We start from the raw sequence: 27,186 nt of genomic DNA, 5'->3' as shown, positions 1-27,186 counted from the left end.
TCCCAGGTGATGCTGATGCTACTGGTCCTTAGACCACACTAAGTAGCAAGGTCCTATCCTAGAGCACCTCCACTCACCGTTTTCCTCCAGGTGGCAGAGGTCATTCAGAACATCATCGCCCTCCCTGCCTCCATAAATCCTGGTCCTCAACAGCTTCTTACACCCAGGACAGGGCCAACCCTGCAGATGCTGGGTGAGTAAGAGCTTCAGGCATCCCATTTATTAAGAGCCAGGACCAGGAGCACCTAGAAGAACAAGGAAAAAGACCCACACCTCTTGGGCCTTTTAACCTCAAATCCAGAACATACTCCTGAAAAACATGCCATTATAAGTTCACAAACAAGTGGTAATTTCATAGGTAACAGAACAAAACATCCTAAGGAGTTGACAATGTCTTCGGAGTATCTTAAAGGAGTTAATGCCTTTCAAACTTTCAACATCCCTGAGGAGAAACACTGAAGGAAAGATGGACCCAGGGTAATCCCAGGTAATCCCAGGACCCAGCCCTCCTAATGTCAAATCTTCTTATCTGTCTGCACAGCATCCCTGTCTTTGAGCCTCGCTGCCTGCCCAACTGGGCTGAGGAAAGGAAAATATTCACAATCCTGCCTTCCTTACAAGGAGAAATGTTAGCCTTTGCTTTTAATTAAGCATTTTATACTGATTTTCTTCTTTGACTGTAAAAGATATCCAACTGCATATTTTCTAAATGATCCATTCAGATCTAATAAACAATGTTTTTCCAGTGAAAAGAAGGCTCCCACTGTCTCCCTTGTCTGCCATAAAAATTTGAGCTTTCCAATATTCATTGATTTGACAAATATTTAATGAATGTCTTTTTTATTTGTGCCAGTCATTGAAGGTATAAAAGAGAATTAAATACCATTCCTCCCTACACAGAGCTCACAGTTCAGAAGGGGAGACAAACATGTAAACAAACAATCCCAATAGAGAGTGACAGGGGCTGTTTAAAAAACAACAAAAACAGGAGATGAAGGAAGGGTGTTTTTTCCACCTCCGGATTCAAATGCAAAATCATAATCCATTTCCAATTTGAAGGAGCCAAGAGGTATAAACAGATGGAAAACAAGCAATGTTACAGTACATTCCTGAAATACATGTGGTCAGCAATCAACAACCACACAGACACTGTATGCCCACCACTCTCCTGGGCACTAGAGAGATGACATAGAATTCTACTGCCAATGCCCTTACGAAACAATATAGAAAGAGTAAAAACAACAACCACAACTAGTATTCTAGAAGTACTTAAAACACTAATGGGGGAAGTCAGGCAATATAGACTGTGGCTAAATTATGCAGAGCCTTGACCCTCCATGGCAATAGGGAGCCATTGAAGGTTTCTTTGAGGCAGGGAAGTAACATGATGAAAGCTGTTTGTATATCATTCATACATCATATATAATCATATATAATCTTAAAATCTTGTGATTTTATAATAAGAAATACTACTTTATTGACCATGTATTATGTCAGTCACTATTATTCCTTGGGCTTTACATGTATTATCTTCAAACTTCCTGATAGCCCTTCAAGGTAAACATGATCATCTCTTTTCCAGAGATGAGGGAACTGAGACTTAGAAACATGAAGGAAGTGCTAAGGTCACATGGCTAGTTAGTAATGGATCGGGGAAAGTTCATCCAGCTAGTTGGATTAATATAAGGAAGAGATTACCAGCAGGGAAAGTAGTGTAAGGCCCCTGGATCATCCAGAGATGCGGTATGGTGATGACACTGAAAACAGAAAAATTTATAATGCAACTCACACAAAGAGCTTCACCTACTTTTTTCAAAGTTACCTATGGATGGTGCACTGCAGGGCAGCAATAACGTAAACAATGTTATTTGTCACAATGTGTCAGGACCTACTATTTGCAGTGCTCGGGTTTCTTATTGTGGTGGCTTCCCTTGTTGCGGAGCACGGGCTCCAGGCATGCAGGCTTCAGTAGTTGTGGCTCACAGGCCCTAGAGCGCAGGCTCAGTAGTTGCGGCGCAGGGGCTTAGCTGCTCCATGGCATGTGGGATCTTCCTGGACCAGGAATTGAACTTGTGTCCCCTGCACTGGCAGGTGGATTCATTTTTTGTTTTAATCTAGTCCCTCTGGATCCCAGAGAGAGTCTCAGGCTTCTTACCCAGCCAATCAGAGGAAGCTCAATCCTGCGCTTTTTTTTTTTTTCTTCACATAGACTTTTTTTTTTACATATTTATTGGAGTATAATTGCTTTACAATGGTGTGTTAGTTTCTGCTTTATAACAAAGTGAATCAGTTATACATATACATATGTTCCCATATCTCTTCCCTCTTACGTCTCCCTCCCTCCCACCCTCCCTATCCCACCCCTCCAGGTGGTCACAAAGCACCAAGCTGATCTCCCTGTGCTCTGCGGCTGCCTCCCACTAGCTATCTATCTTACGCTTGGTAGTGTATATATGTCCATGGCACTCTCTCGCCTCATCACAGCTTACCGTTCCCCCTCCCCATATCCTCAAGTCCATTCTCTAGTAGGTCTGTGTCTTTATTCCTGTCTTACCCCTAGGTTCTTCATGACATTTTTTTTTTCTTAAATTCCGTATATATGTGTTAGCATACGGTATTTGTCTTTCTCTTTCTGACTTACTTCACTCTGTATGACAGACTCTAGGTCTATCCACCTCATTACAAATAGCTCAATTTCGTTTCTTTTTATGGCTGAGTAATATTCCACTGTATATATGTGTCACATCTTTATCCATTCATCCGATGATGGACACTTAGGTTGTTTCCATCTCCAGGCTATTGTAAATAGAGCTGCAATGAACATTTTGGTACATGACTCTTTTTGAATTATGGTTTTCTCAGGGTATATGCCCAGTAGTCGGATTGCTGGGTCATATGGTAGTTCTATTTGTAGTTTTTTTTGTTTTGTTTTGTTTTTTGTGGTATGCGGGCCTCTCACCGTTGCGGCCTCTCCCGTTGCGGAGCACAGGCTCCGGACGCGCAGGCTCAGTAGCCATGGCTCACGGGCCCAGCGGCTCCACGCCATGTGGGATCTTCCCGAACCGGGGCACGAACCCGTATCTCCTGCATCAGCAGGCGGACTCTCAACCACTCAGCCACCAGGGAAGCCCCCTATTTGTAGTTTTTTAAGGAACCTCCATACTGTTCTCCACAGTGGCTGTATCAATTTACATTCCCACCAACAGTGCAAGTGGGTTCCCTTTTCTTCACACCCTCTCCAGCATTTATTGTTTCTAGATTTTTTGATGATGGCCATTCTGACTGGTGTGAGATGATAGTTTTGATTTGCAGTTCTCTAATGATTAATGATGTTGAGCATTCTTTCATGTGTTTGTTGGCAATCTGTATATCTTTTTTGGAGAAATGTCTATTTAGGTTCTAGGCTGCCTGTTTTAAGCACGCAATCTTGGACACCACCACAAGGGGTCAGACCTCCTCCCCTCCCCCTCCTCTTCCCCCTCTTACTCCTCCTCCACCTCCCCTTCCCCCTCAACTTCCCCCAAAAGGCTGCAGTCCCCACTTGACTTGTTCCTCAGGGGCTCTTGGTCCCGATTCTGGATTATTTTAACCAAGACCAGATACATAATTTGCAAGGCCTAGTGCAAAATAAAACAGCATGTCCCTTGTTCAAAATAATGTTAAGAATTTCGGGACTGCAACAGCAGAGCATTAAACGCACCGTGGAGGCAGGGGGCAGGGGCCCTATTCAGTTGCACAGGTTGCATACCCACAAAGCCGATCCTGATTCTAACCTAGCTTCTACTTCCCTAGATCAGTAACAATTGTACAAGACACAGAAAGGTGCTTGACAGCTTCCTGGACAATGATTCTTCTGTTCTTATTTTCTAAGGATCAGGAGACCTACTGCTTAGGAGACAGCTTCTCTGTTTAATGAGAGTCAGTAAGTTGTGGGCTCGTAAAATGGATGAAGCTGCCCCAATAGCCAATGCTGACTTTTTCCCTTTCTGTTAAATGATTTCCGATGATTACGTGGTACTGTTTTCAGCGGAAAAGATTTTGGTAGTCTGCCCTCCGAAAGGTCATTGTTAAGACAGAGAACATGGTGAGAAAAAGTCAAGGCTATAATCAGCCCAACTTTACAAAAAAAAAAAAAAAAAACTGCTATTAAATTTAACATACAAAGCTTGTTCAAAAAACAATAAGAACAATAACAAACTAAAATTATTATTATGTAAGTACTATAACTAACTACCAGCGACTACTCTAAAACCTTTACAAAGATTCATAAATCTTCACAAAAACCTTAGATGCAATATTAGAAACCACGCTCACTTGCTTTCACAGAAGGGCTTGTTTCACTCACCCATCTCTTTTGTGAAAAAGTTTATCTATAAAGAGCTGAGTTTCAGGTGGAGGGAGAGCCATACAAGCAAACAAACCCAACTACTTGTTTGACCTTGAACAAGTCCCTTTCCCTTGCTGGGCCAGGTGTGCTCACCTGTAAATAAGGTGAGTGGCCCAGATGCCCAGAGGTCCTCCTGATTCTGCAAGTCTGTGACTCCTTCTGCAGGAATGCAGGAGAGTGTCCTCCTCTCCACTCAACATTCCTGCATGTGCTACCCCAGAGCATTAGATGGACAAGCCACGAAGTCTAGCACAGCAGATATAAACCTGGCCGGCAGCCCAGACACCTGAGGTCTAGTCCTAGGTCTACTCATCACTCCCTCAAGGTATGAGTTGAAACAAATCATCACACCACTCTGAGCTGCAGTTTCCTTATCCATAAATTTATCAGCAGATACCTAAGGTCCTTCTTTGTAAGGCACAATGCCTGGCATCTAGAAAGTTCTCAATGTTTCTTAGTTGTTTTCATCATATTGTTATCAATTATTATTCCCTATTCCAGTAGTTCCCAACAGTTTCAAGTAGGAAGACTCCTTTTAATGCAAAAAATCATGGAGACTCCCCCTCCCATCTAATAGGTTTAACATTTAGTATCAATTAATTAGGAAAATATGGAATATCAAAAAGTCACTATGAATTTTTATTCAGTTCATCAGAGCACCATTCATATGTGGTGCTTGAAAAATATGAAATATTATTTGGCAATCATTGATGATTCCTGATTCTCAGAACCCTTAGGATGATTCTGAGGACCTGAGCTGAGTGCCCTGTGCCACCTGCCAGCTCAGAAGGTCCAGTCCATTGCCAACCCAAACCCCACCTTCAATCACCTTGACTTCCCAGCTCCTCTTCCCCTCTCTCACTGCTCTTACCATACTACCAAGATCTAAAATACAAGGCAAAAAGAGAAATATGTGTATACAGCTTTTGGAGCTGAATAGATAACTATTTGCCCATGTTTCTGCCTTTAAATCTTTTTTTCTCACAAAGTACACTTTTCCAGGGTAAAAATTTTTGGCCCAGTCCTGAGCAAACTCTTCATAATTGGATTTTACTATGTATTAGGAAAAAATACAAAATACTAGAATATTAGAACAGGAATCGTTCTTTAAAGCAATGCTTATTCAATTTTAATTTGCATACAAATCACCTGGGGATCTTGTTAAAATGCAGATTCTGATCCAATAGTTCTGGAGAAGAGCCTTAGACTCTCCATTCCTACCTAACAAGCTCCCACGTGACACAGATGCTGCTGGTCCACAGAGCAGGGTCCAGTCCCACTACTTTGAAGAAGAGAACTTGAGGATCAGAGAAGGCAAATGTCTTGTCTGCAGTCACACAGCTAGTTAAAGGCAGGGCTAGGAGATGAATTCAAGTTTGTTGACTTTTAGGCCAGAGCTCTTTCTGCTATGCCCTAATGTCATCCTTTCTCCCTCCCCAAAAAACAAGTTACTAAAAAAATCTCATTTTCTTACACCACACACACACATATAAATAGACACACACGCGCGCGCGCACACGCGCACGCACACACACACACACACACACACACACACACACATTCCCTAGAGGACAGAGGCTAGATCATAGTCTCTCCCTCAGTTTCCAGCTCAGAGTCTTACAAACAAAAGATACTCAAAATAATCTGTGTCAGTGGGTTAATCTGATGGGGTGGAGAGCCATATTCTAATTAATGTCTTTACCTTTTTTCCCCTTTTTGATTTCTTTAAAGACACGCTTCTGATCAGCTAACCCATGTCTCTAAAATTGTCTGTACCTATATACTCTCTAAGTTTTCCCTAGAGGTACTTTTCTAAATTAAAAATTAATTTACTGGGAGAAAGTTCAAAACAAGCTATTATTCTAAATCAACATTTAGGGAGGAGCTAAGGGGTTTTTATCCCAATACCAGCAGGGATTTTATGTCCCTTGAATATCCTTTGCACTGGACCATTTAAGGCACATGAAGCGTTTGAAGAGTTGCACTTAGCAGCCTAAGTGTTCAAACAGGATGGCTTTAAAGCCTCCCCCGCCCTCCCACCGTTCAGAAATCACTCACAAGCCTCCTGGGGCTTTCAACTGTATTTTAACAATCTGAAGAGTTCGAGAAATCTTGCTCCATGAAATTACTTAGCACAGGCCCAAGTACATAGTATGTCCATGAAAGTGTCGCATCCACCACCTAGAGTCTCACGTTCTCCAGGTTTTCAACAGAACTTTGTTTAAAAGGACAGAAAACATAACCTCAAAGGGAAGAAAAATTGGCAGCATTTCGGCTGTCTCACATTCTGATTATATTCTACCACTTGGTTAAAATTAACAAGTTTAGTGCAAATACTTTGGGTTTGGGTCTTGCCACACTTAGGAAACCAAGAGGACAGAAAGGTAACACTTAAAGGTAAAACTAATTTTCCCCCTTGCAAGAAGAAACAGCAGCAAAGCTCCCAAGCCTCAAGAGCTCCTCTCAGTGGGGCTTCTGATGGTTTCTCACTGGAGGAATGTAATCCATCAGCCCCCTGGAGCTCTGGCCTGGCTGCCAACCCACCCACTCAACCTTCCTGAACCTGCCCTTTCAACCACAAACTCCCCTTCCTGGCACGCAGGGCTCTGGCTCCCCTTCACTGTACACCATCGGGGCCAGTGTTCTGACGGTTCTGCACATGTCCAGGCGGCCTCATGACAGCAAATGACAGCCTCGTCTAGGGGCCACCACTCACCGTTCATATTTCTTTTAAGGCATAAACCAAGACGGATTCTACTTCCTCTGGTTAGCTGTCTCTCCGCATCCCCTCTGCCCACCGCCATGGGTTCCACGTCCAGGAGCCCCTAGAAAATGGATCATGTTTTGCTCCTGATGTATCCCCGGAGCCCAGCACAATCCCTGGTGAGTAGTCAGGATTTAGAAAATGCTAACTCTTTTATCAGATAATATTGGTATGTTTCCTCCACTTCTTCCTTCTGGCTCTCTGCTTCTTCCAGTAGGCATCTTAAAAAGGTTTTAGAGCTGGAAGGGGCAGTCAGGCCATCTTATTTTACAGATGAGGAAATTCAGCTCAACCTTCAAGGGATGCGGTGTCCCAGTTAGCGGTCCAGCTGGACAGAGCCTCTCCAGCCTCTGCCATCCGTGGCAGACCTACCCCAGTCCCTCCTCATTCCCTGCCTCCAGGCCAGGGAGCAGGGCTGGTGGGCCACCACCCCACCCGGCAGAGAAGGAGATTTGTTGGTTCGTGGCCCAGTGCTGGAGGGCAGGAAAGCCGAGCTCCACTCCAGCTCCAGCACTGAGGAATTTTAAAGGGTTAATTCTGACCAACGTCAGCGTGGGCCTCAGGCTTCTCACCTATAACATGGCAATCTGACCTCAGAGTTATTGATGTTTACTGTGTGGGCTCAGTACTTGCCAGGCGTCCGGGAGCAGTGTGTTAGTTCATCCTCACCAAAGGCCATGAGGTAGATATGATTAGCACCTAAGTTTTATAGATGGGGAAACCGGGGCTTTGAGGTTTGCCCAAGGTCACGGTGAGCTGAATGGGTTTACCTGACTCCCAGGCCAGTATTTTGACTTCTGTCTCATTTCACTTTCTCAGGGGCCCCTTTAACTATAAGAAGCTATGACAGTGAGGAAGGCCTTCATGGGGCAAACAGGAGGCTCACCCCCATGCTTCCTGTCCCAGCAATCAGTCCTCGCCCTTACCTAATTGCATTAGCGGCCGTTCTGCCTAATCCTAGGTGCACACAGTGAGAGACAGCATTCTTTCCCTGGGGCTCCCGCTTCTCCTGAGATTAGCCACCATCCCCAGGAGGCTGTTATCCCAACCCCAGGGAAGGACGGAGCTTATCACAGGAAGCCACTGTCACGCTGGGGGAAATAAAACGCAGACTGCACAACTCGGGTGTGATCACAGGCACTGGATGTGATGCCAACCGGATGGGTGCACACCTGCCAGTCGTCAGCAGGTGACAATGAAGCAATTACCACCTCTGCATTGTCTGGAGGTGCCAAGTAGGACAGCAGCAAGCACTCAAACTAGAGATCGTATCCTGAGCATGTCCTAAGAGCATTCCCGAGAGCAAATTCCCAACATCTGGCGCTGTGCCTGGACCAGAGCAGGCGTTCCATCAGTTGACAAACAGATGAACTTACTGACCCACCGCCATAGTTGTGGAAGCAAAGCATTCCTCACCAGAAATAAAAGTGAGTACCCAGGCTCGCCAGCAATTATTCGATTTGAGATAAGTTCCTTCTCCTCAGTTTTCCCATTCTACAGCCCCAAATAATAACCCGCATCTCTCCAAATCCCCCCGGATTTACCCATTCATCCCACAGGACTCTCTAACAAAGGCACAGAATAATTTTTAAAGGTACAGTTATTTAGGGTCACTTACTTAAAAGTTACTGAGCACCTACTATCGACACGATGCAAAATTAGAGAAAACTGCCATAAAAGTCTAGGTTTGGGGATGACAAGAAGCCTGGGATTATGGAAGACAGTAGACTGGAAGTTCCAGGACCTCAACTGATTTCTTTAGGAATGTGAGAAGCCTCGCCACCAACTTCACCTCAGAGTTCCTTAATCTTTCAGGAAAATGCTTGCCAGTTCTACTGGATACTGACATTGATTCACCATCGAAGACATCAGCAGAAAATGAAATTTCAGAGAGGGAACAGAGGAAATTATATAAGTTGCAAGCTTCTATTTCTCTCTCATTCACTCTATTTTCAAGAGGTTAGGAAGGAGACTTGGTATACTAGTGTAGTAGTGGTAGTAGTAGTAATAATAATAATGGAACATTTTCATGGTGCTATGCCTGGTGATATGCAGTTCGCAACATCATTTCATCATATACAATATATGTAACAATATACATATTCCTCAATATACATAGCAATCATCTGAGATTTTATCAGCCCATTTTACAAATCAGGAAACTGAGGCCCAGAGAGGTTAAGCACCTTGCCCAAAATTGCACAGCAGATGAGTGGCAGGCCAGGCCCAAATCCAGACTTTTTTTCTCTCCAAACCATGCAGTCTTTCCTCTGTGCAGGGCTGCCTCATACACCCTCATATAAATGAGAGCTACTTCTTCTTCCCCAGTTATCTGAACGCTTGACTTGTTGCTGAGGATGCCTTAGTTTCCTCATCTAAGAAATGGGTATAATAATAGGGCGTACCTAATGGGGTCATTGTTAAGTGATGCTTGAATATTGCCTGGCACACAAATGTTACTAGTGGTAACAGAAGCAATTGCTGTTGGATTGTTCATTGAGAACACACTCCCACTCCAAAGCTTTTGTACACACGAGTCCCCTCCTGGATGTCATCCCTCCCCCGCCAAACACACACACGGCCACAGTGCTCATTCCTTCACCTCCTGCAGGTCTCTGCTCAAGAGACACTTTATTATAGAGCCTTCCCTACCACCCTATACGACAGGGCCCACCCCACCCCATCACACACCCCATCACAAGTTCTTTTACTCTGTTTCATTTTTCTTAGCACTTTCTCTCACCTGATAAAGCATTTATTTCTTTATTTTCAGACTCCCTCCTGAATAGGGTCTTTGTTTTACTCACTGCTTCACCCCTGGCATCTAAAACAACACCAGCCACATAAATATTTGTTGAGTGAATAAAGGAAGCCTCCTGGATCCATTCACCAAGGAATGGAGACAAATTCTTGCTTGTTATCTGACCCTTCAATCTCAGATAAGACTTTAAAGTTTACAATATATTTTTACTTTCTTCATCTCCTTTAGTCTTTCATAATCTTCAGGGATGGAGTTATAATCCCCACTGCCAAGATGAAGAAACTGAGACCCCAGACCTCAGAGCAGAGCAACTTTCCGGAGAGGCAGAGGCCTGGGCTGGCTCCTGAGCCCTATCTCCATCCAGCACTTAAATGTGGTGGGTCTCAGCCTCCCTCTGAGTTGTTCTGGCCATGATGGAGCAACTGAGCCTCCCAAGAAGGGCTGGCTTACAGAGACGGGCCCGGGAAATGGCTTTTATCACCTAGTCGAGCACCAGATATCACAGAAGGTAGACTTTTGTAAACACATTTGTCAAAATAAACCCATCTATTATTATCAATAATATAAAAAATGCACTATGGGTTATTGTTTTAGGGCCTCCCAGACACATGTTTTCCAGGGGAGCACCACCCCCCTGAGACACCTTTCCTGACTCCCCCCTCTGCCAATCCAACCCAGCGCCTTGCTTAGCTGCTCCGTCCTCCACACTTCCAGGACCTGTGCCCCTGCCTTACTTCACAGCCATCAGCTTTCAAGGCCAGCCACAAGACAAGCTCCCAGGAGAAATGCCTGGAGTCCCAGGCCCCGACCCAGTTCCTGACTCCCAGCAGACCTCCGTGTGCATGCGGACCAACTACCCCCATGAAAGCCACCCAGCAGGGCAAGAAATAAAACAGCCCAGGCCTTTCTCCTCCTTCACTACTGCCTCCCGCCCCAAGAAACCCAGCTGAAGTTTTTTGTTAAGCTCTCTTTTCTCTCTCCTGCTTGAAGGAAAGGAGGCCTGGCCTGAAGCAGATGGTTCTAGGGATTTAAGAAGAGGTGCTGTGGGAAATGCAAAGACAGGCAGGCCTTTCTGGCCATATTTGCACCCAAATTGCTTGCGAGTTCAAAATTTAGAGGATTTTTTCCCCTCTGCTTACGAAGAGAAAGAAGAGAAAGTAAGAGCTCCCCAGGGGATATTTCCCTAGGAATGAGAACTTTCAAATTTCCTGGAGAAAGAAAGGGGAGGGGAGAGCAGAAGGTCAAGAAAGGGGACCAGGGGAGGGAGAAGAAGGATGCTCAGTCAGGGAAGAATCACTGGCCGCCCCCATCCTCAGGCGGCCCTCATAGCCCTGACCTGCCTGTGGCCTCAGGCACTGTGCCCTCTCCCCTGCGGCAGGATGCCAGTATTTCCCACATCTTCTCTCAGAGTATACATGAAAGAAGAGAAAGAGGAGGACCTTAAGGGAGAATTTTAATTTGTTGCCAATTAAGGACAGAGTGACCCTAATTTATGGCAGCGGAAGCCAGAGTTATCACAGATCTTCCATCTTGGGAAAACAGCTCAGCTCTCGGCTGCCCACTTCTCCCCTGCAAAATAGAGCCCACAGCAGGTTTGATTGAGTCCAGATTGGCTTTTTATGGGGTTAGATTCCTCATCTTTTGGAAGAGATCGCCTTGAGATTTTCAGCTGTTCAAAGATGCCTTTTCAAATTGCTAGACGGTAATAGCAAAACCAATTGGAATGTTCCCAGTCTCTAGGAAGTAAGGACAAAGCTTAGTAAAAGTAAGTAGAGTTGATTCAGTTGGCCCCTAGGCACTGTGCTGGCTGTGATGCAGACTCAAACCCTACCCTATGGAGTGTCTGATCCGGTGATAGAGGAGATATCACAAAAATAATAACTGCACAAATAAATACCTAACTAAAACTCGTAATGATGAATATTTTTAAATACAGGGTGCTATGAAAGCAAGTAGGGTGGGAGCCCAATCTAGTCTGGTCTGTCAGGGAAGTGACGTTTAAGCCAGGGCCGAAGGACTGATGGGCTGGGGAAGGATGTTTCTGTGGGAGGGGACAGCCCATAGAGAAGCCACTGTGTTGCAAAGGGGTCCCATGACACCCGAGAGGGGGCGGCAGACAGACTGGGAAGGCCCGCCTGAAAGCCCTGTCAGAGGCTCCTTGATAATATGTTTGGGGATACCCTCACCCTTTCCCTCCCCCCACTTAATTTCTTTAAGACAAAGTCTTTAGGTCTTCATTTCCTATTGCACCAACCGCTGTGAACTTCCTGCTGGATACTATACCTCTCTTCCTCTTTGCCATGGACACATTTTCATTTTGACCTTTTGCATTTTCAGAACAGCTCAAATGTAATCAGTATGTCTTGGGCAGTGCCCAATCCTAGCAGTGGGAAGCGCTCTGGTGTCCCCGCTTGCTGACTTGGACCACTGAGGACACTGCATATTGGAGAAAAGCAAATTAATATCGGCTCTCCGTGTCAAGCTCCACCTCCTTCAGAAACCCTCTCACCTCTCTCCTCCTTGATCTACAAAACTTACCATGTGCACCTTCCTTGTGGCACTTAATTACATTGATTTTAGCCTTCCCTCAACCCATATTTGGTGATTTCCTATCAAGTAAAACATGCTCAACTAGACAGTTGTTAACTAACAAAGATCTGGTCCCCGCTCGTGAAGAAGTGGGTAGAATGGAAAGTGGCTGGTTCTATGACACTGGGGAAGTTGCGTAATATCTCTGAGCCTCAGTTTCTCTTGGGAATAAAAGTGTGACCTGGGCTTCCCTGGTGGCGCAGTGGTTGAGAGTCTGCCTGCCGATGCAAGGGACACGGGTTCGTGCCCCGGTCCGGGAGGATCCCACATGCCGCAGAGCGGCTGGGCCCGTGAGCCATGGCCGCTGAGCCTGCGCGTCCGGAGCCTGTGCTCCACAACGGGATAGCCCACAGCAGTAAGAGGCCCGCGTACAGCAAAAAAAAAAAAAAAAAAAAAAAAGTGTGACCTCCTCTTATAAATACACGTGTATTCAAAACACTATCAGAGGTTATCTCTGAGGGACAGGATTGTGGCAAATTTTGTTTTTGCATTACATTTCTGATTTTGTTTTTAGTGAACACACGTTTTCTCATGAGAAAAAAAGCATTCAAACTGTTTTCTTTTAGGTTAACAAAGACAATACCACTTCATTTTCTTGTGAGGATTAGCAAGGTATGATGTGTGCACGGTCAGGACATAATAACCTCACCCATAGCAGAGTCTACGGGCTCTGAGCAGAAGTTCTGGGAGAGACGGAGGAGAGATTGGACCCCTGCCACACCTCTCAGTAGCGCCTGCTCTGAATATCAAAGTCATTCTCTCCTACACGCTAGCTTCGTTCTGGGGTACAGACATGGCTGAGGGCATCTCTCAGCTTCCCCACCCTAAAGGGGCTACCCCTAAAACCCAGGGTTGGACTATGATTATTAGCCCCTCATAGTGAGGCTGATGGGCAGGGGTTATGATTGGCAGTCTCCCCATAACAAGGCTGGAGTGTGGACAAAAGCAGCTTCTTTTCCCAGTTGACAAAGGGGCAGAAGGAGGAAGTAAGGGGAGAGAAGTTTAATTCAGGGCAATAATTTTGGAAAGACAAAATAATAGGATTCCACCGCAAAATACAGAATGCCTTGCTTGATTTGTTGCCTGTAGTAGATGCTCAATAAATGATGGTGATTATTATTACACCACTAACGTTGAGGTTTGGGCTAAATCAGCATAAATGAGTGTGACTTAGGAGGCTTGTGTGGGAATGCTGGCTGAATGTGAGGGCACCGGGGAGAGAAGGGCAGAAGGGTGGACTCCTGAATGTGGGAGCACTGGGGGTTGAAGAGCAAGATTTCAGGGAGGGGCTTCCCTGAAGGCGCAGTGGTTGAGAGTCCTCCTGCCGATCCAGGGGACACGGGTTCGTGCCCCGGTCTGGGAAGATCCCACGTGCCGCAGAGCGGCTAGGCCCGTGAGCCATGGCTGCTGAGCCTGCGCGTCCGGAGCCCGTGCTCCGCAACGGGAGAGGCCACGACAGTGAGAGGCCCGCGTACGCCAAAAAAAAAAAAGATTTCAGGGAGGAGAGATGGACAGGAAAGAGCTTGAGCCAGATGTGTGGAGGGGGGGAGGGAGGGTGCTAAGTACACAGATTCTAGAGGCTGCATGATAGAGAAAGGGGCCTAAACAAAGGCCAGAACAGTGAGTTTGATTCAATGAGTTATTCTCATGCCATATGGGGATATCAATCTTGTCTCCCTGACAAAAACAGTAAACTTCCTACAGAAGAGAATCTAGCCATGTATTTCTCCTGCATCCACTTTAGTTGCTAAACAAATATTTAACCAAGTGGAATCGCCAGTGACTTCCTGGGAGTTTACACAGGACATGTCACTCGGCGGGTAAGGAGCTGTGCCTCCTGGGTCCCTTCTTTCCTTCTCTCCTCTACACCAACACTCAGCAGACAGAGCCACTGGCCTGTTGATTTGATTCTGTGAGTCTGAGGGAAGCCACCTTCACCGGCATCCTGGACTGGTCAAGAAACTTTCTAAACCTGAGCCCTGAGGCTGAGAGGTAGGAGGGTTATTTATAAAACGTTTTGACTAACGTATATATAGTTTTAATCCCAACACATCCATAAAATCTGACAATTACTCCTTTAAGAAAAAATCAAGTTGCAGCCAGTATAAGGGAGCAATGCATTACTTTCATCTTGGGGAGGGAAACCAATCAGTGCTGGAAGTGCTGGACTCTCTCTACCCCTTGACTTAACTACTCCTTGCAAGGCACAGTCGGATACGGTGACTTGCTGACAGCTGGTAGAACAAACTGGGCATGCTCAGCTCAGATCCTCCCTTGCTCACTGGGTAGGAGAGATGCCCTTTACCAGGTGGCCCCTGGGAGGCCCCCACTGCAGGTTCTGACCATTTGAAGACTACCTGGCCACAAGCAAAGCACCTGACTCCTTGGCTTAAGGACACCAGATGTGAGTGGGCAGAGCGTGCTATGAGCAGCATAGAGCAAGAGAAGGTACCTCACCAGTAGATTAAGAACATCGTCAAAAATTGTTACTGCTTGTTGTCAGCAGTCTACACAGCTAACCTCAAATAGGCAATATTTTGCGACTGAAAGTTTCTAGATGACACACGGCAATGCTCTGAAGGAAGGAGGTAAATAGCCACCATGGAACTAAGCATTACTTTCTTCAACACTATTTTTTCTTTTTTTTTTGTGGTACGCGGGCCTCTCACTGTTGTGGCCTCTCCCATTGCGGAGCACAGGCTCTGGACGCGCAGGCTCAGCGGCCATGGCTCACAGGCCCAGCCGCTCCGCGGCATGTGGGATCCTCCTGGACCAGGGCACGAACCCGTGTCCCCTGCATCGGCAGGCGGACTCTCAACCACTGCGCCACCAGGGAAGCCCTAAGCAGTACTTTCTTAAGGCACGCCTTTCAGGGGAGCCCATGTGGAGAAGCATCACACTGAACATTCAGGTAGGGAAAAGAAAAACAACAAATCCTGTGCAGGAAATGTGAAAATTATGACATGACATACCATGATCGGAGTGAAATCCAAGAGGTGAGGAGATAATCTCTCTCGTGGAGAAAAAGTGAAATGAGTTGCTGTGATGGATGCCTAACGCCATCAGGAAATGGTGTCAATTTTCCTGGAAGAACAGATAGGAGCCTTCCAGGAAATCTAGGATTTCAGGCAGCAGGATCTGTTCTTACCTCAGGCTGTTCAATCTTCACGAAGCTTAAGAAAGGTCCCCATCCTGAAGAAATATTAATATAATTATAACCTAAAAGTTCTAGGTGCTAGGAAGGTCTGCCCCAGGGATGATTATATTATAAAAGAAAGGTTCTGAGGTTTAGAAATTTTGCTCCGTCATGTCCTGGGAAAATCTCAAAGGAGGCAGTGCACTCTTGCTGCTCTCCATTTAATTCACAGAAGTAGCTGCAAGCACATACTGAACACCACCCAGGCACTGTACATGCACTTCCTATGGTCCTCCCCACCCCGTGCAGGTGGGCACCGTTATGCTTCCTGTTTTACAGGTGAGGAAGGTGAGTCTCAGGGAGGTCAAGTCATTTGCTGACCTGGCCAGAAATGGTGAGGCCAGTTTCACAGCAAGACCTTCTGATGCCAAAGCCCTTCTATTACTGGCTCCACTGCATGCTGCAATCACCAACCACTTAGGAAACTCCTTGTTTTTAAGTAACTTCTCTCAGTCTGTTCGCAAGTGAACTTTCTTAGATTACAGGAACCCTAGCTCCAGGTTCCATCCACAAATGCCTCACAACTATTTCCAAAAACCATAGCTGATTTGAGGAGAATCAGGCAAATTCATTTACTGGTAAAACTGCAGTGACAAGACGTAGAGTCACGAATTCCAGTTTCTTAATGTTTTTTTGGCCACGCGGCTTGCAGGTTCCCTGCCCAGGGATCGAACTCGCACTCTTGGTAGTGAAAGCGCAGAGTCCTAACCACTGGACCATCAGGAAATTCCCCCAGTTATTTAGAGCAGAAAGCACTAAAAGCCTTAAGTCAAAGAGGCTGGGGGCTTCCCTGGTGGCGCAGTGGTTGAGAGTCCGCCTACCGATGCAGGGGACACGGGTTCGTGCCCTGGTCTGCGAAAATCCCACATGCCCCGAAGCGGCTGGGCCCGTGAGCCATGGCCGCTGGGCCTGTGAGTCAGGAGCCTGTGCTCCGCAAACGGGAGAGGCCACAACAGTGAGAGGCCCGCGTACCGCAAGAGAGAAAAAAAAAAAAAAGAGGCTGGGTTTCAGGCAGGCTCCACCAGCTGTAGTGACTTTAGGTGAACTGCAAACCTCACAGGCCTAATTTTAAAAGGGAGAGAGAAAGAAAGAAATTCTATTTCATTGGAATATTTGAAAAATTAATGGTAATATACATGAAATAATTTTGTAAGCTGCAAAGCCCTGTGCAAATGGAGGCTTCAATTATAATTATTTTGACTCAGCTATTTGACTGGGATCTTACAGAGAATCTGAATCATCAGGTAGCATTTTTTTTTTTTTTTTTTGTGGTACGTGGGCCTCTCACTGTTGTGGCCTCCCCCGCTGCGGAGCACAGGCTCCCAACATGCAGGCCCAGCAGCCATGGCTCACGGGCCTAACTGCTCCGCGGCATGTGGGATTTTCCCGGACCGGGGCACGAACCCGTGTCCCCTGCATCGGCAGGCGGACTGTCAACCACTGCGCCACCAGGGAAGCCCGCATTTTTTTTTTTTTAATGAGATGTAAAATAGCCTAATGATCAAGGACAAAGCCCCGGACTCGGGACAACTACATTCAAATCCTGGCTCTCCCACTTAACTTGCTGTTTGATACTGATCAAGTTACCTACCTTCTCTGTACCTCAATTTTCTTATCTGGAAAATGGAGCTAATAATTAGTGCCTACCTCATAGGGTTTCCCCGAAGACAATTCAAGTTAAAATAGTTAAAGAACTTAAAATATTTCTTGGCACACAGGATTCTTGATGTGTATTACTCAACTATTATGATGTTCATCACGCAGGCAAAAGGTGGACTGCGATTTAGTAACCTTCACTACAAAACAAAACTGCTGCAGCAGAGGGAATAAGATACATGATACCTTTGACAAGCAGCCCTGAAATGTACGGGATTTTTAATTCTCTGGGACTCTCTTTTGGAGAGAGAAGTAAGTTATCAGGCTTCCAGTAAAGCCCTGCTTCTTCCTCCCTTCCCCTGCTCCTTTCATACGCAAAGAAACCACGAAGGCACCACTCAAAGCCCTCTTTCCTAGGCATTCTGAATCTGTAATTGCCAACTCTGCGCTCTCTGGCTGCAAAGTTATTTCACAAATGTCTATTTTATTGCCCCTAAAAGGTAAACTCTACAAGGGCTAGTCATAGTTCTTCTAAAATCCCCACAGTGCTGTGCACAGCGCTACAGACCCCGTTTGTGTGCCATAAATAATTGGGGAAGGGGTTGAATTCACTGGAAGGAGCTCAGACTCCCTGCAAAGTGGTCAGATGCAAGCTAGGTCTGAGCCTCTACTCCTCCTCCCAAGCCCATGGCAGATGCTGCTATCAGATCACAGCCTTCCCTCCCAGAGACCCTGGAAGAAACCTCAGAATCCTTTTCAACACTGCACCACAGGCAGCCAATACAAATGGACTGGAAAGATGAACCCCTTTTGCCATTTCTGCTTCCTAGGCACTCGTTAACTGAGTCTCTATAGCACTGGGACTTTACCACTATTATCATAACTACCACACTCTGCTGTACAGAGCTGTTGACTTGTATGCCTTCAGTAAAACAGTGACTTTCAAAATTTTGATCATGAGAGCTCAATAATAACCCAAATCAGCACTTACCAAACTGAAGCTAAAGTTTCCCAAAATACTCACCAGATTAATGTAATGCACTCTGATATTTCCTATTATATTCTATCTAAAAATAGTGATTCAGACCCACAAAATTCATCTCATGGTGCACTATGGTTTACAACTATATGATAGATATAAAATGTTAGTTATAGAAATAATGTTAAGATACCATTAGCAGCTGTAACTGATAAGCCCTGAAATAGCCTTCACTTCAATAGAAGTTCATTTCTTACTCACATAAAACCTAAACAAGTGTGGACTGGCAGGTGGCTTCCACCGGGCAGTCATTAGGGTGGGTTCCAAGCTGTTTCCATTTTGTGGTGTCTTCAACACATGACTTCTAGAGTTCCCACATACAGGATCATAGCAATCCTGCCTGGGAAGTTTTTTTATGGATCAGGTGTACAGGTGACACTCATTGATTTCAACCTCATTCCACTGGCTAATATTTAGTCACATGGCCTCCGTTTAACTGCAAGGGACCTGGGAAATGTAGTCTAGCCATGTGCCCAGGAAGAGATGAAACAGATCTGATGATCAGCTAGCAATCTCTGCCACAGACTTGCCATTTGAAAAACCCTCCAAGGGAAGGACCTAGACTTATTCACCTTTATGTCTCTAGTGACTAGGAGAATATTTGGCTCAAAGTAAGTGCATAGAAAAATGTATGATCAGAGAATGAATGGGGAACATGGCAGGTCCTGGCTAGAGTTCCAGAAGTGTTATGGTTTATGATTAGGCTCCGTGATTTTCTCCAAACTCATGCCTGTGCAAATCCACCCCCACACACACCCTGCCCAAAGCAGAGCTGAATCCAAAAATCTGGATTAGGGCAGGTGGGGAAGAGACCAGAGAAACTGTGTTCCCTTCTGTTTGGAGGCTGCATAGCCACTTACTCTTCCTACAAACCACACGCCTGTTGAGAAGGTGCGCATCAGAACAATTAAGAGCACACAGGCTTTCGAGGCAGATTAATCCTGACCAGGCCTCTCTCTGGCTACAGAACTACAGCTGAACACTCAGCACGCTGAGCACCTTCCATACATTATCTCATTGCATCCTCACAATAAGCCACTGAAGGGCACAGATTTCTCCCTCTGACCCTCCAATTCCGTGAGTGAGAATTAATGTCTTCCACCCCTGTGTTCCCAAAGTCCTTTTTTCACGACCCTTTCCTATAATTCACTTACGGGAGAGCCAGTTGGCATGTGGAGGTACATATCTGTTCATCTTGCCTCTCCAATTACACTTCAAGGACAGTGTAAATAGCATATACTTGATAGTCCAAATACCTAGGTTCAAATGCCAAACCCAACTTAATAGTTTTGTGAGGTTGGCTACGACGCTTACCTCAATACTTGGGCCTCGATTTCCTTATCTGACAAATGGGGTCAGAAGTCCAACCTCAAGGGGATGTTGGGACATATAAACCTAATACCTGTAAAGAACTATGCCTGGCACATAGTAGGTTCTTTAAAAAGTAAGAATGTCCCTCCTCTATCTCTCCTTGAGGGCAGTGATAATGTTTTACTCCTGGGCACAAACACCATATCTTGCATATAATAAATATAAAACAAATGTAAGTTGAAATGCATTAAATGACAAGCTTTACTGTTGAAAAATAAAAATAAAACCACAAGTCCGGTCTTGGTCTTTAGACCGGGTTCGTTTTTATCTCCCCTCCCCCTTCCCACACACTTCTTTACTCTTCTCTCTTTGCGTAACGTGAACTTTTTTTTTTTTGTACTCAGAAATTTTAAATGGCTAACAGAGCACCTCAGGATTCTTTCCTCCGGCCATTATCCTTCTCTTTCAAGTTGTGCTCAGCAAGATTATTTGGATATTGGAGCTAAAAACGGTCAGATTACAAGTGGAGGTCCCTGAAATGTAACATTCCCCATTGCAGGATTCTGGAATTACACCAAGCACCAGGGAGGGGTTGCTCTTCCCCAAAGAGCTCACTGTTCTGAAAAAAGCCTTTGTTTTAAGGCTTTGCCCTGTGGAATCTTCTCCAGTCCAGGTCCCCAGCACTAGCCTGGGACTGCTCACATCTAGAGTATCTGTATGCTCCCTGTAAAAAAGAACACTCAAGAGTCCTACCATCTTGAAAAAATTGCTGCTCTCTGAGTCTTGTATCTCACAGCACAATGCTCATTGTTTTGGAACCACTTGTTCTGATTTCTCCAGCAAACCCTGCTGATGATAGCAGCTACTAGGTCTGTGGTGCTGTGTAAGGTGCTTTATGTCAATTATCTCCTCTAATTCTTACAAAAACCCTGTGAGTCAGATATTGCTGTTATCCCCATTTTGCAGAGAAGGAAACTGAGGCTCTGAAGGTCAAAGAACTTTGCCTAAGGTCACGCAGCCAGCAAGCAGCAAAGCCCCATTTCAAACTCCAGTCTATCAGGTTCAAATCCCATTCCATTTCTGTTACTCCATACTGCCTCTTTAAAAGGCTATAAAAGAAGGTTCTTTCTGTACAGAAATACTTCAGAAAATAAACAGTTTGGACTGGTTGATCTTTAGGTCCCTTCCCCCTCTTAAAAAAAAAAAAATCTATGGTTCTATGAGAGAAGGAAAAAAAAAGGAAATGTAAGCAGGCCAAACATTATGAGGGTTGGCTTATCAGTATTTCATAACAGCTTTTGGATCAAAACTCTACAGAACCTTATTTATGGACAGACAGTGACTGTTACGCAGAACCTTTTTATACAACCTTTTCATCTGAGGATATTGTAGCCTTCTACTGCCTTTCTATTAGTGAGAGATGGGGTGTGAAATTTGCTGGCCCTGCCAACATTATCCCATTAAATTATCTGCCCTCTTTCAATGTAATTCACTCAGGGGCAACAGTTTGAGACTCAGGCCCTGTGGCTGTTCATGCCTGGGCGTTCTGAGGGGGGAGGTGTGAAGGAAAAAGTTCAGGTGGTGGTAGCATCCCAATGACATAACATCAATCCACGTTTCACTGCCTTACCAAAATAAAGTGGATGCCACAATTATCCCATTCCTAAACAAACTGAAAACCCCAACCGAGCTTACTGCAACAAAGAGAGAGCCTTTTTACTGCTGTTTATTTTTATTTTGTATTCGTTAGCTTTTTAGATATTCCTGGCATGCAAGTCAGGCTCCGTGTAACAAGCAGCTGCATTTAGTTAAGGATCTCGAAGAGTTCCCCCAACCCAAAGCCCCCACCCCATCATCCCCCCCTTCAACTCCAGAGAACTTTCTCAGAATCACAGAAGACTATTCCTTTCTGTCTGTCTACAGAACAGACTCTCCTGACACACCTTGGGGACTAGGTAAGGCCAAGCTGAGGCTCTTCTGTTTGAGAAAGAGTCCTCGGAGACTTGAGTGTTTCCCAGATGGGGCTGGATTTGCGAGGGTCTGATCCACATCAGGAACTTGGAGTTGGCAAGCCAGCTCTCCCACTAGAGAACACTCTAATAAATCACCCCTTTTCAGCCTACACCCCAAGTTGTACACCAAGATGCAAATACAGAGGCACTTCATCAAAATACATCTCATCGCTGGTTGGAAGGAATTGCCAGACACACTCCTCAAACCGCATCCAAGGTGCAGTTCATTACAACAATATAATTCCTCCTGATCAGAAGTGCAGACGATAGAGGCCATTCCGGTCTATCTCTGAGTTACAGCAGGTCTTGCTCAGGCAACTCCAGCACAGGAAGGAAAACTGAAATTGGCTGTCTCCAGTCATTTATTATAACCCCTAGATATGGCTAAGAGAACATCCCTTTGCTGCTCTTAGAAAACCTGGGGAAGAGGCACCTTTGGCTCCTACATAACATAAAAATAGTGTAAATTTTAAGACTTAAACCAGGAGAGACTGTCTAGGGCAGCAGTTAGATAAGAGCATGAACTCTTAGCCTCTGTAAGGCCAGCAACGCCACTTCCTAGCCATGTGACCTTGAGAAAGTAATTTAACCTCTCTGTGCCTGAATCAAAATGAGCTAATTATGCCACCTCCCTCATAGGGTTGTTGTGAGGATTCAGTGAGTTAATACTTGAAAACTGCTTAGAACGGTGACTGGCCTATTGTAAGGATCATGCAAGTGTCTGTTAAATAAATTGTGCAAACACCAGCATCTCAGAATGCTTGGGTTCAGGGAAATACATTCCTGGTAGAGGTCAAAGGATTTGACACCATTCTTCAGCTTCTCTCAGGCCCAATAACAGCCGGCCTGGTGGGAGAGAAAGCAGAAAGTGAGGAGAGATAGAGGCCCCATGGCTTGTGCAGATCTGGGCTAAGGCCCAGGACCCCCCCACACCAACCGTCAACCTTTTGCAACCTACCCAGGAAGGCAACTCATTGCCCCAAGCACCAAACACTCCAAATCAATGGTTCCTATTTTGGGGGGATTGCAGTTTCCTTAAAAAATCAGATTATAGCTAGAAACACACAACCACCACAATGCATATTAAATTTTGTGTATTATTCCTGGGGGGTTTCCTAGCCTTAATTTCAGGTACCCCAAGTTAAGACCCTCTAGGCTGGGTGCTCTTCTCCAGTACTTGCCATACATGGTTTCATTGAGATCTCATAACACTCAGGTAAGGCTGAGAAAAACTAATCACCATAACCAGTATGTGGCAGAGAAAAGATTCAAACCCATGTCTGTTAACTCCAACACCTGTGCTCATAACCATGAAGCTCTACTGTTCAGTTCTACTATACTCCCTTCATACTAGAAGATGAGACAAGAAAAGGAAAAATCCTTGAAAATACGCCATGTTGAGTTTTTAACTAGGAAAAGCAAATAACACAACAATTTTACATACAACCAAAAAAGTTATTCTCCATTCATTCAACAAAAATCTATGGCCCACTTACTATATACGTGTATAAACATATGCCATTTATATAGATATATATGTACATAATATATAGTCTACAGAGCATTCCTTTCTCCATAGGATGCTGGGTACAATTTTCAAAAATACTTGAAATGGGGTATGTGGTACCGCCAAACCACAGCCAAGTTGAACACTAATGAATGCAAGTAACACACCATTTAGAAACTTTCAAGTCTCATTTGAGGCCTATGCTCACCATGCAGGAGATGGAGAGAGGAAAATACAGACCAAAGTTAAGTTTGTAAAAGGACTCCTAACTAAATACCAGAAAGATAATCCCAGGTATCAGAATAGCAATACAGCCATCAGGTATACTGAATCAATATTAAAAATTAAATATTCCCAACACACTGCCAGAGGCAGTTGGACCACACCCCTTGTTAATTAGGCCTCTGTGTGGCTCCCCCAGGTAGGATTTTCAGGTGTCTCTAATAAAGATGCAGCTGGATGACTTGGTCTCCAGTGTTTTCACCAGGAAAGCTAACAGTCCTGTTGCCCTCAAGAGATTCTGATTCTAGAAGCCGACAGGACAGGCACCTATTAAAACATCATTGGAAAGTTTACAAAATGACAGCAAACAGTAGCAGGCCACCCCTCTCTGACTCCAAGCAGCCAAACCACAGAATCTACAGGATTCTGAGAGGCCTAGGTGGGTTCTAAAGGCCCTGAGCTCTGGGTACAGTTATCACGGCTTCAGCTTCTTAGAGAGGTTTAGCTCCGGTTGGTAAGAGGAAGATGGGGAGAAAACAATGAACAGACCAGAAAAAGCAAATGTAAAGGTTTGCTCCTCCTGGCTAACAAAATAGAGAAATGATGGGAGAAATGCTGAGCACTTTTAAAATAAATAAATAAATGAAACATATCTCCCCTTAGGCTGATTTCCTGAGCCTCTGGCTGAGTTACCTTAAGAATCTTGGATCAGACAAGGTAAATCTGAGTTCCACTAGAAGGCTTCTCCCCAGAGAAGATATCAAGCATTCACAGAAATAGAAAGGGATTTATTAGACAATAAATAAGACAGTAATAACTGATTTTAGCTCAATATTGAAGAGCTCAGAATAGGCAATACTCTTTCTTTAAAAAAAAATTTCATGGGAGAAAAAGAAACAATTTTAATTCATACGCATGGAGGTCCCACAGAAATGGGACCTAAGAAGTGGTCAAAGCTGGCAGCTTTTATACTTTTTAGACAAAGAAACAATAAATTTGTGAGGATTTTTTTTAAGTTTTTTTAAGCCTGTAGACAATTAAACAAGACAGAATTTGGGTGACTGCCGATAACAAAATTGTCTTACACTCAGCAAAGGCAGATAACCTTATTTAAAGGCAGATAACCAAGGAAAGGTGGACTGTACCCTCCCTCCCCCCTTCCCCTCCTTCCCCATGATCTAAAAGCAACCACCTCTGAAAGCTTATGTAGAAGTAGAGTGAACAGAGGATATAACCGAAGTAATCAAGGCCCCACGCTAGGAGCCTTCCTTGCCTTAGCTAGAATCACCCTGGTTATCTCCACCTCAATTCACCGGGCAACCTGACATCAGAAGGATGTTTACAATGTTTTAGGCAGCATGGCCCCTTCTTTACTTTTCACCCAGGTGTGTGGCATGGAACCAGATGTTTGGCATCAACGAAGCAAACATCCATGTGACCAAGCTGTTTACATTTCATTAGGATTTTTCATCAAGAAGGTGCACTCCCTGCTGATGTACATCTTAATTACAATTAGGAGCTGTATTTACCCCGAGGAGCCTCCAGATTAGCCCAACCACACTATAGGATCAATTTCAGAATCATCCTCGGAAAATGTGGTTCCCACTTCCCCAAAGTCATCTCTAAGAAATCAAAATTCACCCACAACTTCCTTCCAGAGTGTGTTTTCTACTACGAAAAATATTAGCTAGATTTTAGTCTAAACTAATTCTGCATAGTCCATGTAGCGAATAGATCTTTTCCCCTCAACTGCTAAATAGCCCAGAGCCTTTTTTTCCTAAAGCCAGCGTTAACTTAAAAATGAAAGATGCATGATAAAAGAGCATGGGTTGGGGCTGCGAGTGGGGGAGGGAAGAATCCAGGGGCTCCAGCACCCCCTCAAGGGATGCATGTTAAAAGTGAGGCCCAAGACCCTGGAGACTTTAATCAACTTTCCCCCTCCAACCTCCAAAGAATGAATCGGCTGTCTCCACAGGCGCAGCCGGGCTCTTCCCTCTCATTGTGTACCGGCTTAGACGCAGCAAGGATCCCGGCTTCCCGCAGCGAGCTAAGACGCTCTGGCTTTCGGTGAAGTCTTTCTCTAACTGTTGCGATTGTCTTTGGAGATTACCAAAATCAAGTATGCATTAGCTGTCTTTTCCCCCCTTGTTTGTAACACACACACACGCACACATACACGCACTCTGGAGCAGCAGGCCTCCTCTGACAGCACATTTTGCACAAAGTGGCGGCGGCGGCAGCGCACACGTTGTGGCCTCCATCGTGACCCTCCAGAAGGCCGGCGAGCCGGGGACGGTGGAGATGCGAGGCCGCCCGAGCCCCAGGAGAACAGGGCTTTTGTTTGGGTCGGTCTGCGGACAGCCTGGGCTCTCGCAGGCACCCCTGAAAATACAAACTCCCTTCTGGACCACGCTCTCCAAGGCGTCTGCGGTTTGGGAGCAGGATGGACTTGCCTGAACACCGGTTGGAGTGCGTTAGGGGTCCGGCGAGATGTGGGGGGGACGAAAAGCATCCCATCGCCCCACGACCCCCAACCCCTCCACGCTTCCTGTCAGCGCTGACAACTGCGGCTGGGCGCCGAGGAAGAAGTCCCCGGGCGCACCCCCGGCCCACAGCGGGGCTCCCGGGTGAATCCCCTCGCCTGCCTCACCGGCGCCTGGAGTCGCGCTGGCAAGACCCCCGACGGGGCGCCGGCCGCCCCCCGAGGCGGGCGCGACGCTTCCTGTCTGCCAGCGCCGGGCGGGCCGGCGGGAGGGTGGCCGGGGCCGGGCGGGCCCGCGAGTCGGCCGATGCTCCTCTTACCTTGGGCAGCGGCCCCACGCGCCGCCAGCAGCAGCGCGGCCAGAAGCGCCAGGAGCAGCGGGCGCGCCCCGCGGCGGCGCGGCCGGTGCATTCCTCCTCTCGCGGCGGCGGCGGCGGCGGCTCCCAGGCCGCGCGCAGAACATCCACGGGCTCTGCCCGGCGTCCCGGCCACCTCGTCCCGGCCGCTCTCCCCACAGGATGCCGGGGGCGTCTGAGAAGTTCTTTGTTCCCTCTAACCTGCTCCTTCGCCTCCGCCCGGCCGCTCAGGACCCCGTAAACGCGCTCCCTCCCCAGCCCTCTGGCTGCAGCCTCGCCGCGTCCGGACGGTCAGTTCAGTCCCGGGCTGTCGGGGTCGCACTCGCGGACTGAGAGTCTCGCCGGCTTGGGCTCTGAGAAGAGCGCGCCCTGCGTCCGGCGGCTGCCGTCCCGGGGCTCCCTCCGTGGCGGCCGCGGCGGCTCCTCCTGCTCTGCGCGCTCGCTCTCTTGCTCTCAGCCTCCCTCAACTTGTCACTTTCCACCAACTCTCCAGCCCAGCGGCCGGGCCCCGACCAATGGCAGAGGCGAGCCCAGGCCGGCGACCCAGCGCCCTCTGCTGCTGCCTCTCAACACCCGCACCCTCCCAGACGTCCCAAAAGTCGTTGCTCCCGCGCCTCCCCTGCCCCGCGACAGCTCAAACCTGTGGCGGGACTTGAGCCCAGCGGGCCCTTGGGACCATTTGGCAGAAAGGGAAACCGAGGCTCAGGGACACTTGTCGGGCTTCGCAAACCGGTTCGTGGCTGAATGACTTAGGAGACCCAGATTCTAGCGGCCTCAGCTCTACCACTGTTAGCTGTGTGACCCCGGGTAATAGAACGTTTAGTGATATCATGCAATTTCCCTTCTGAGTTTCTCTTTGACCCAAGTGATTTATGCGTTCCCATTTTGTCTTCAATTTCTAGTTTCACTGCATCGAAATCAATGTCATCTGTACTGTTTCTTTATGGAGATGTATTGAGGATTT

At 46.3% G+C, this 27,186-nt stretch overlaps 1 protein-coding gene across 1 annotated transcript in view; it reads right to left on the bottom strand.

Annotated features, from left to right (window-relative positions):
- ROR1 (ROR family WNT receptor 1) overlaps positions 1-26,871 on the bottom strand; it is a 416,524-nt gene extending 389,653 nt beyond the window's left edge. The window contains exon 1 of the mRNA XM_027113977.1: positions 26,187-26,871. Coding sequence (XP_026969778.1) covers positions 26,187-26,277 — 91 coding nt within the window. The 5' untranslated portion in view covers positions 26,278-26,871. The remainder of the gene's footprint in view (positions 1-26,186) is intronic.
- Between the last annotated feature and the right edge of the window lie 315 nt (positions 26,872-27,186).

The sequence above is a fragment of the Aethalodelphis obliquidens genome, unplaced genomic scaffold (assembly GCF_003676395.1).
Source record: "Aethalodelphis obliquidens isolate GAN/ISIS:26980383/991018 unplaced genomic scaffold, ASM367639v1 scaffold13, whole genome shotgun sequence".
NCBI classification, from domain to species: Eukaryota; Metazoa; Chordata; class Mammalia; order Artiodactyla; family Delphinidae; genus Aethalodelphis; species Aethalodelphis obliquidens.
Note: the sequence above shows the minus strand (reverse complement) of the source record. Positions and strands in the feature narration are given on the sequence as shown.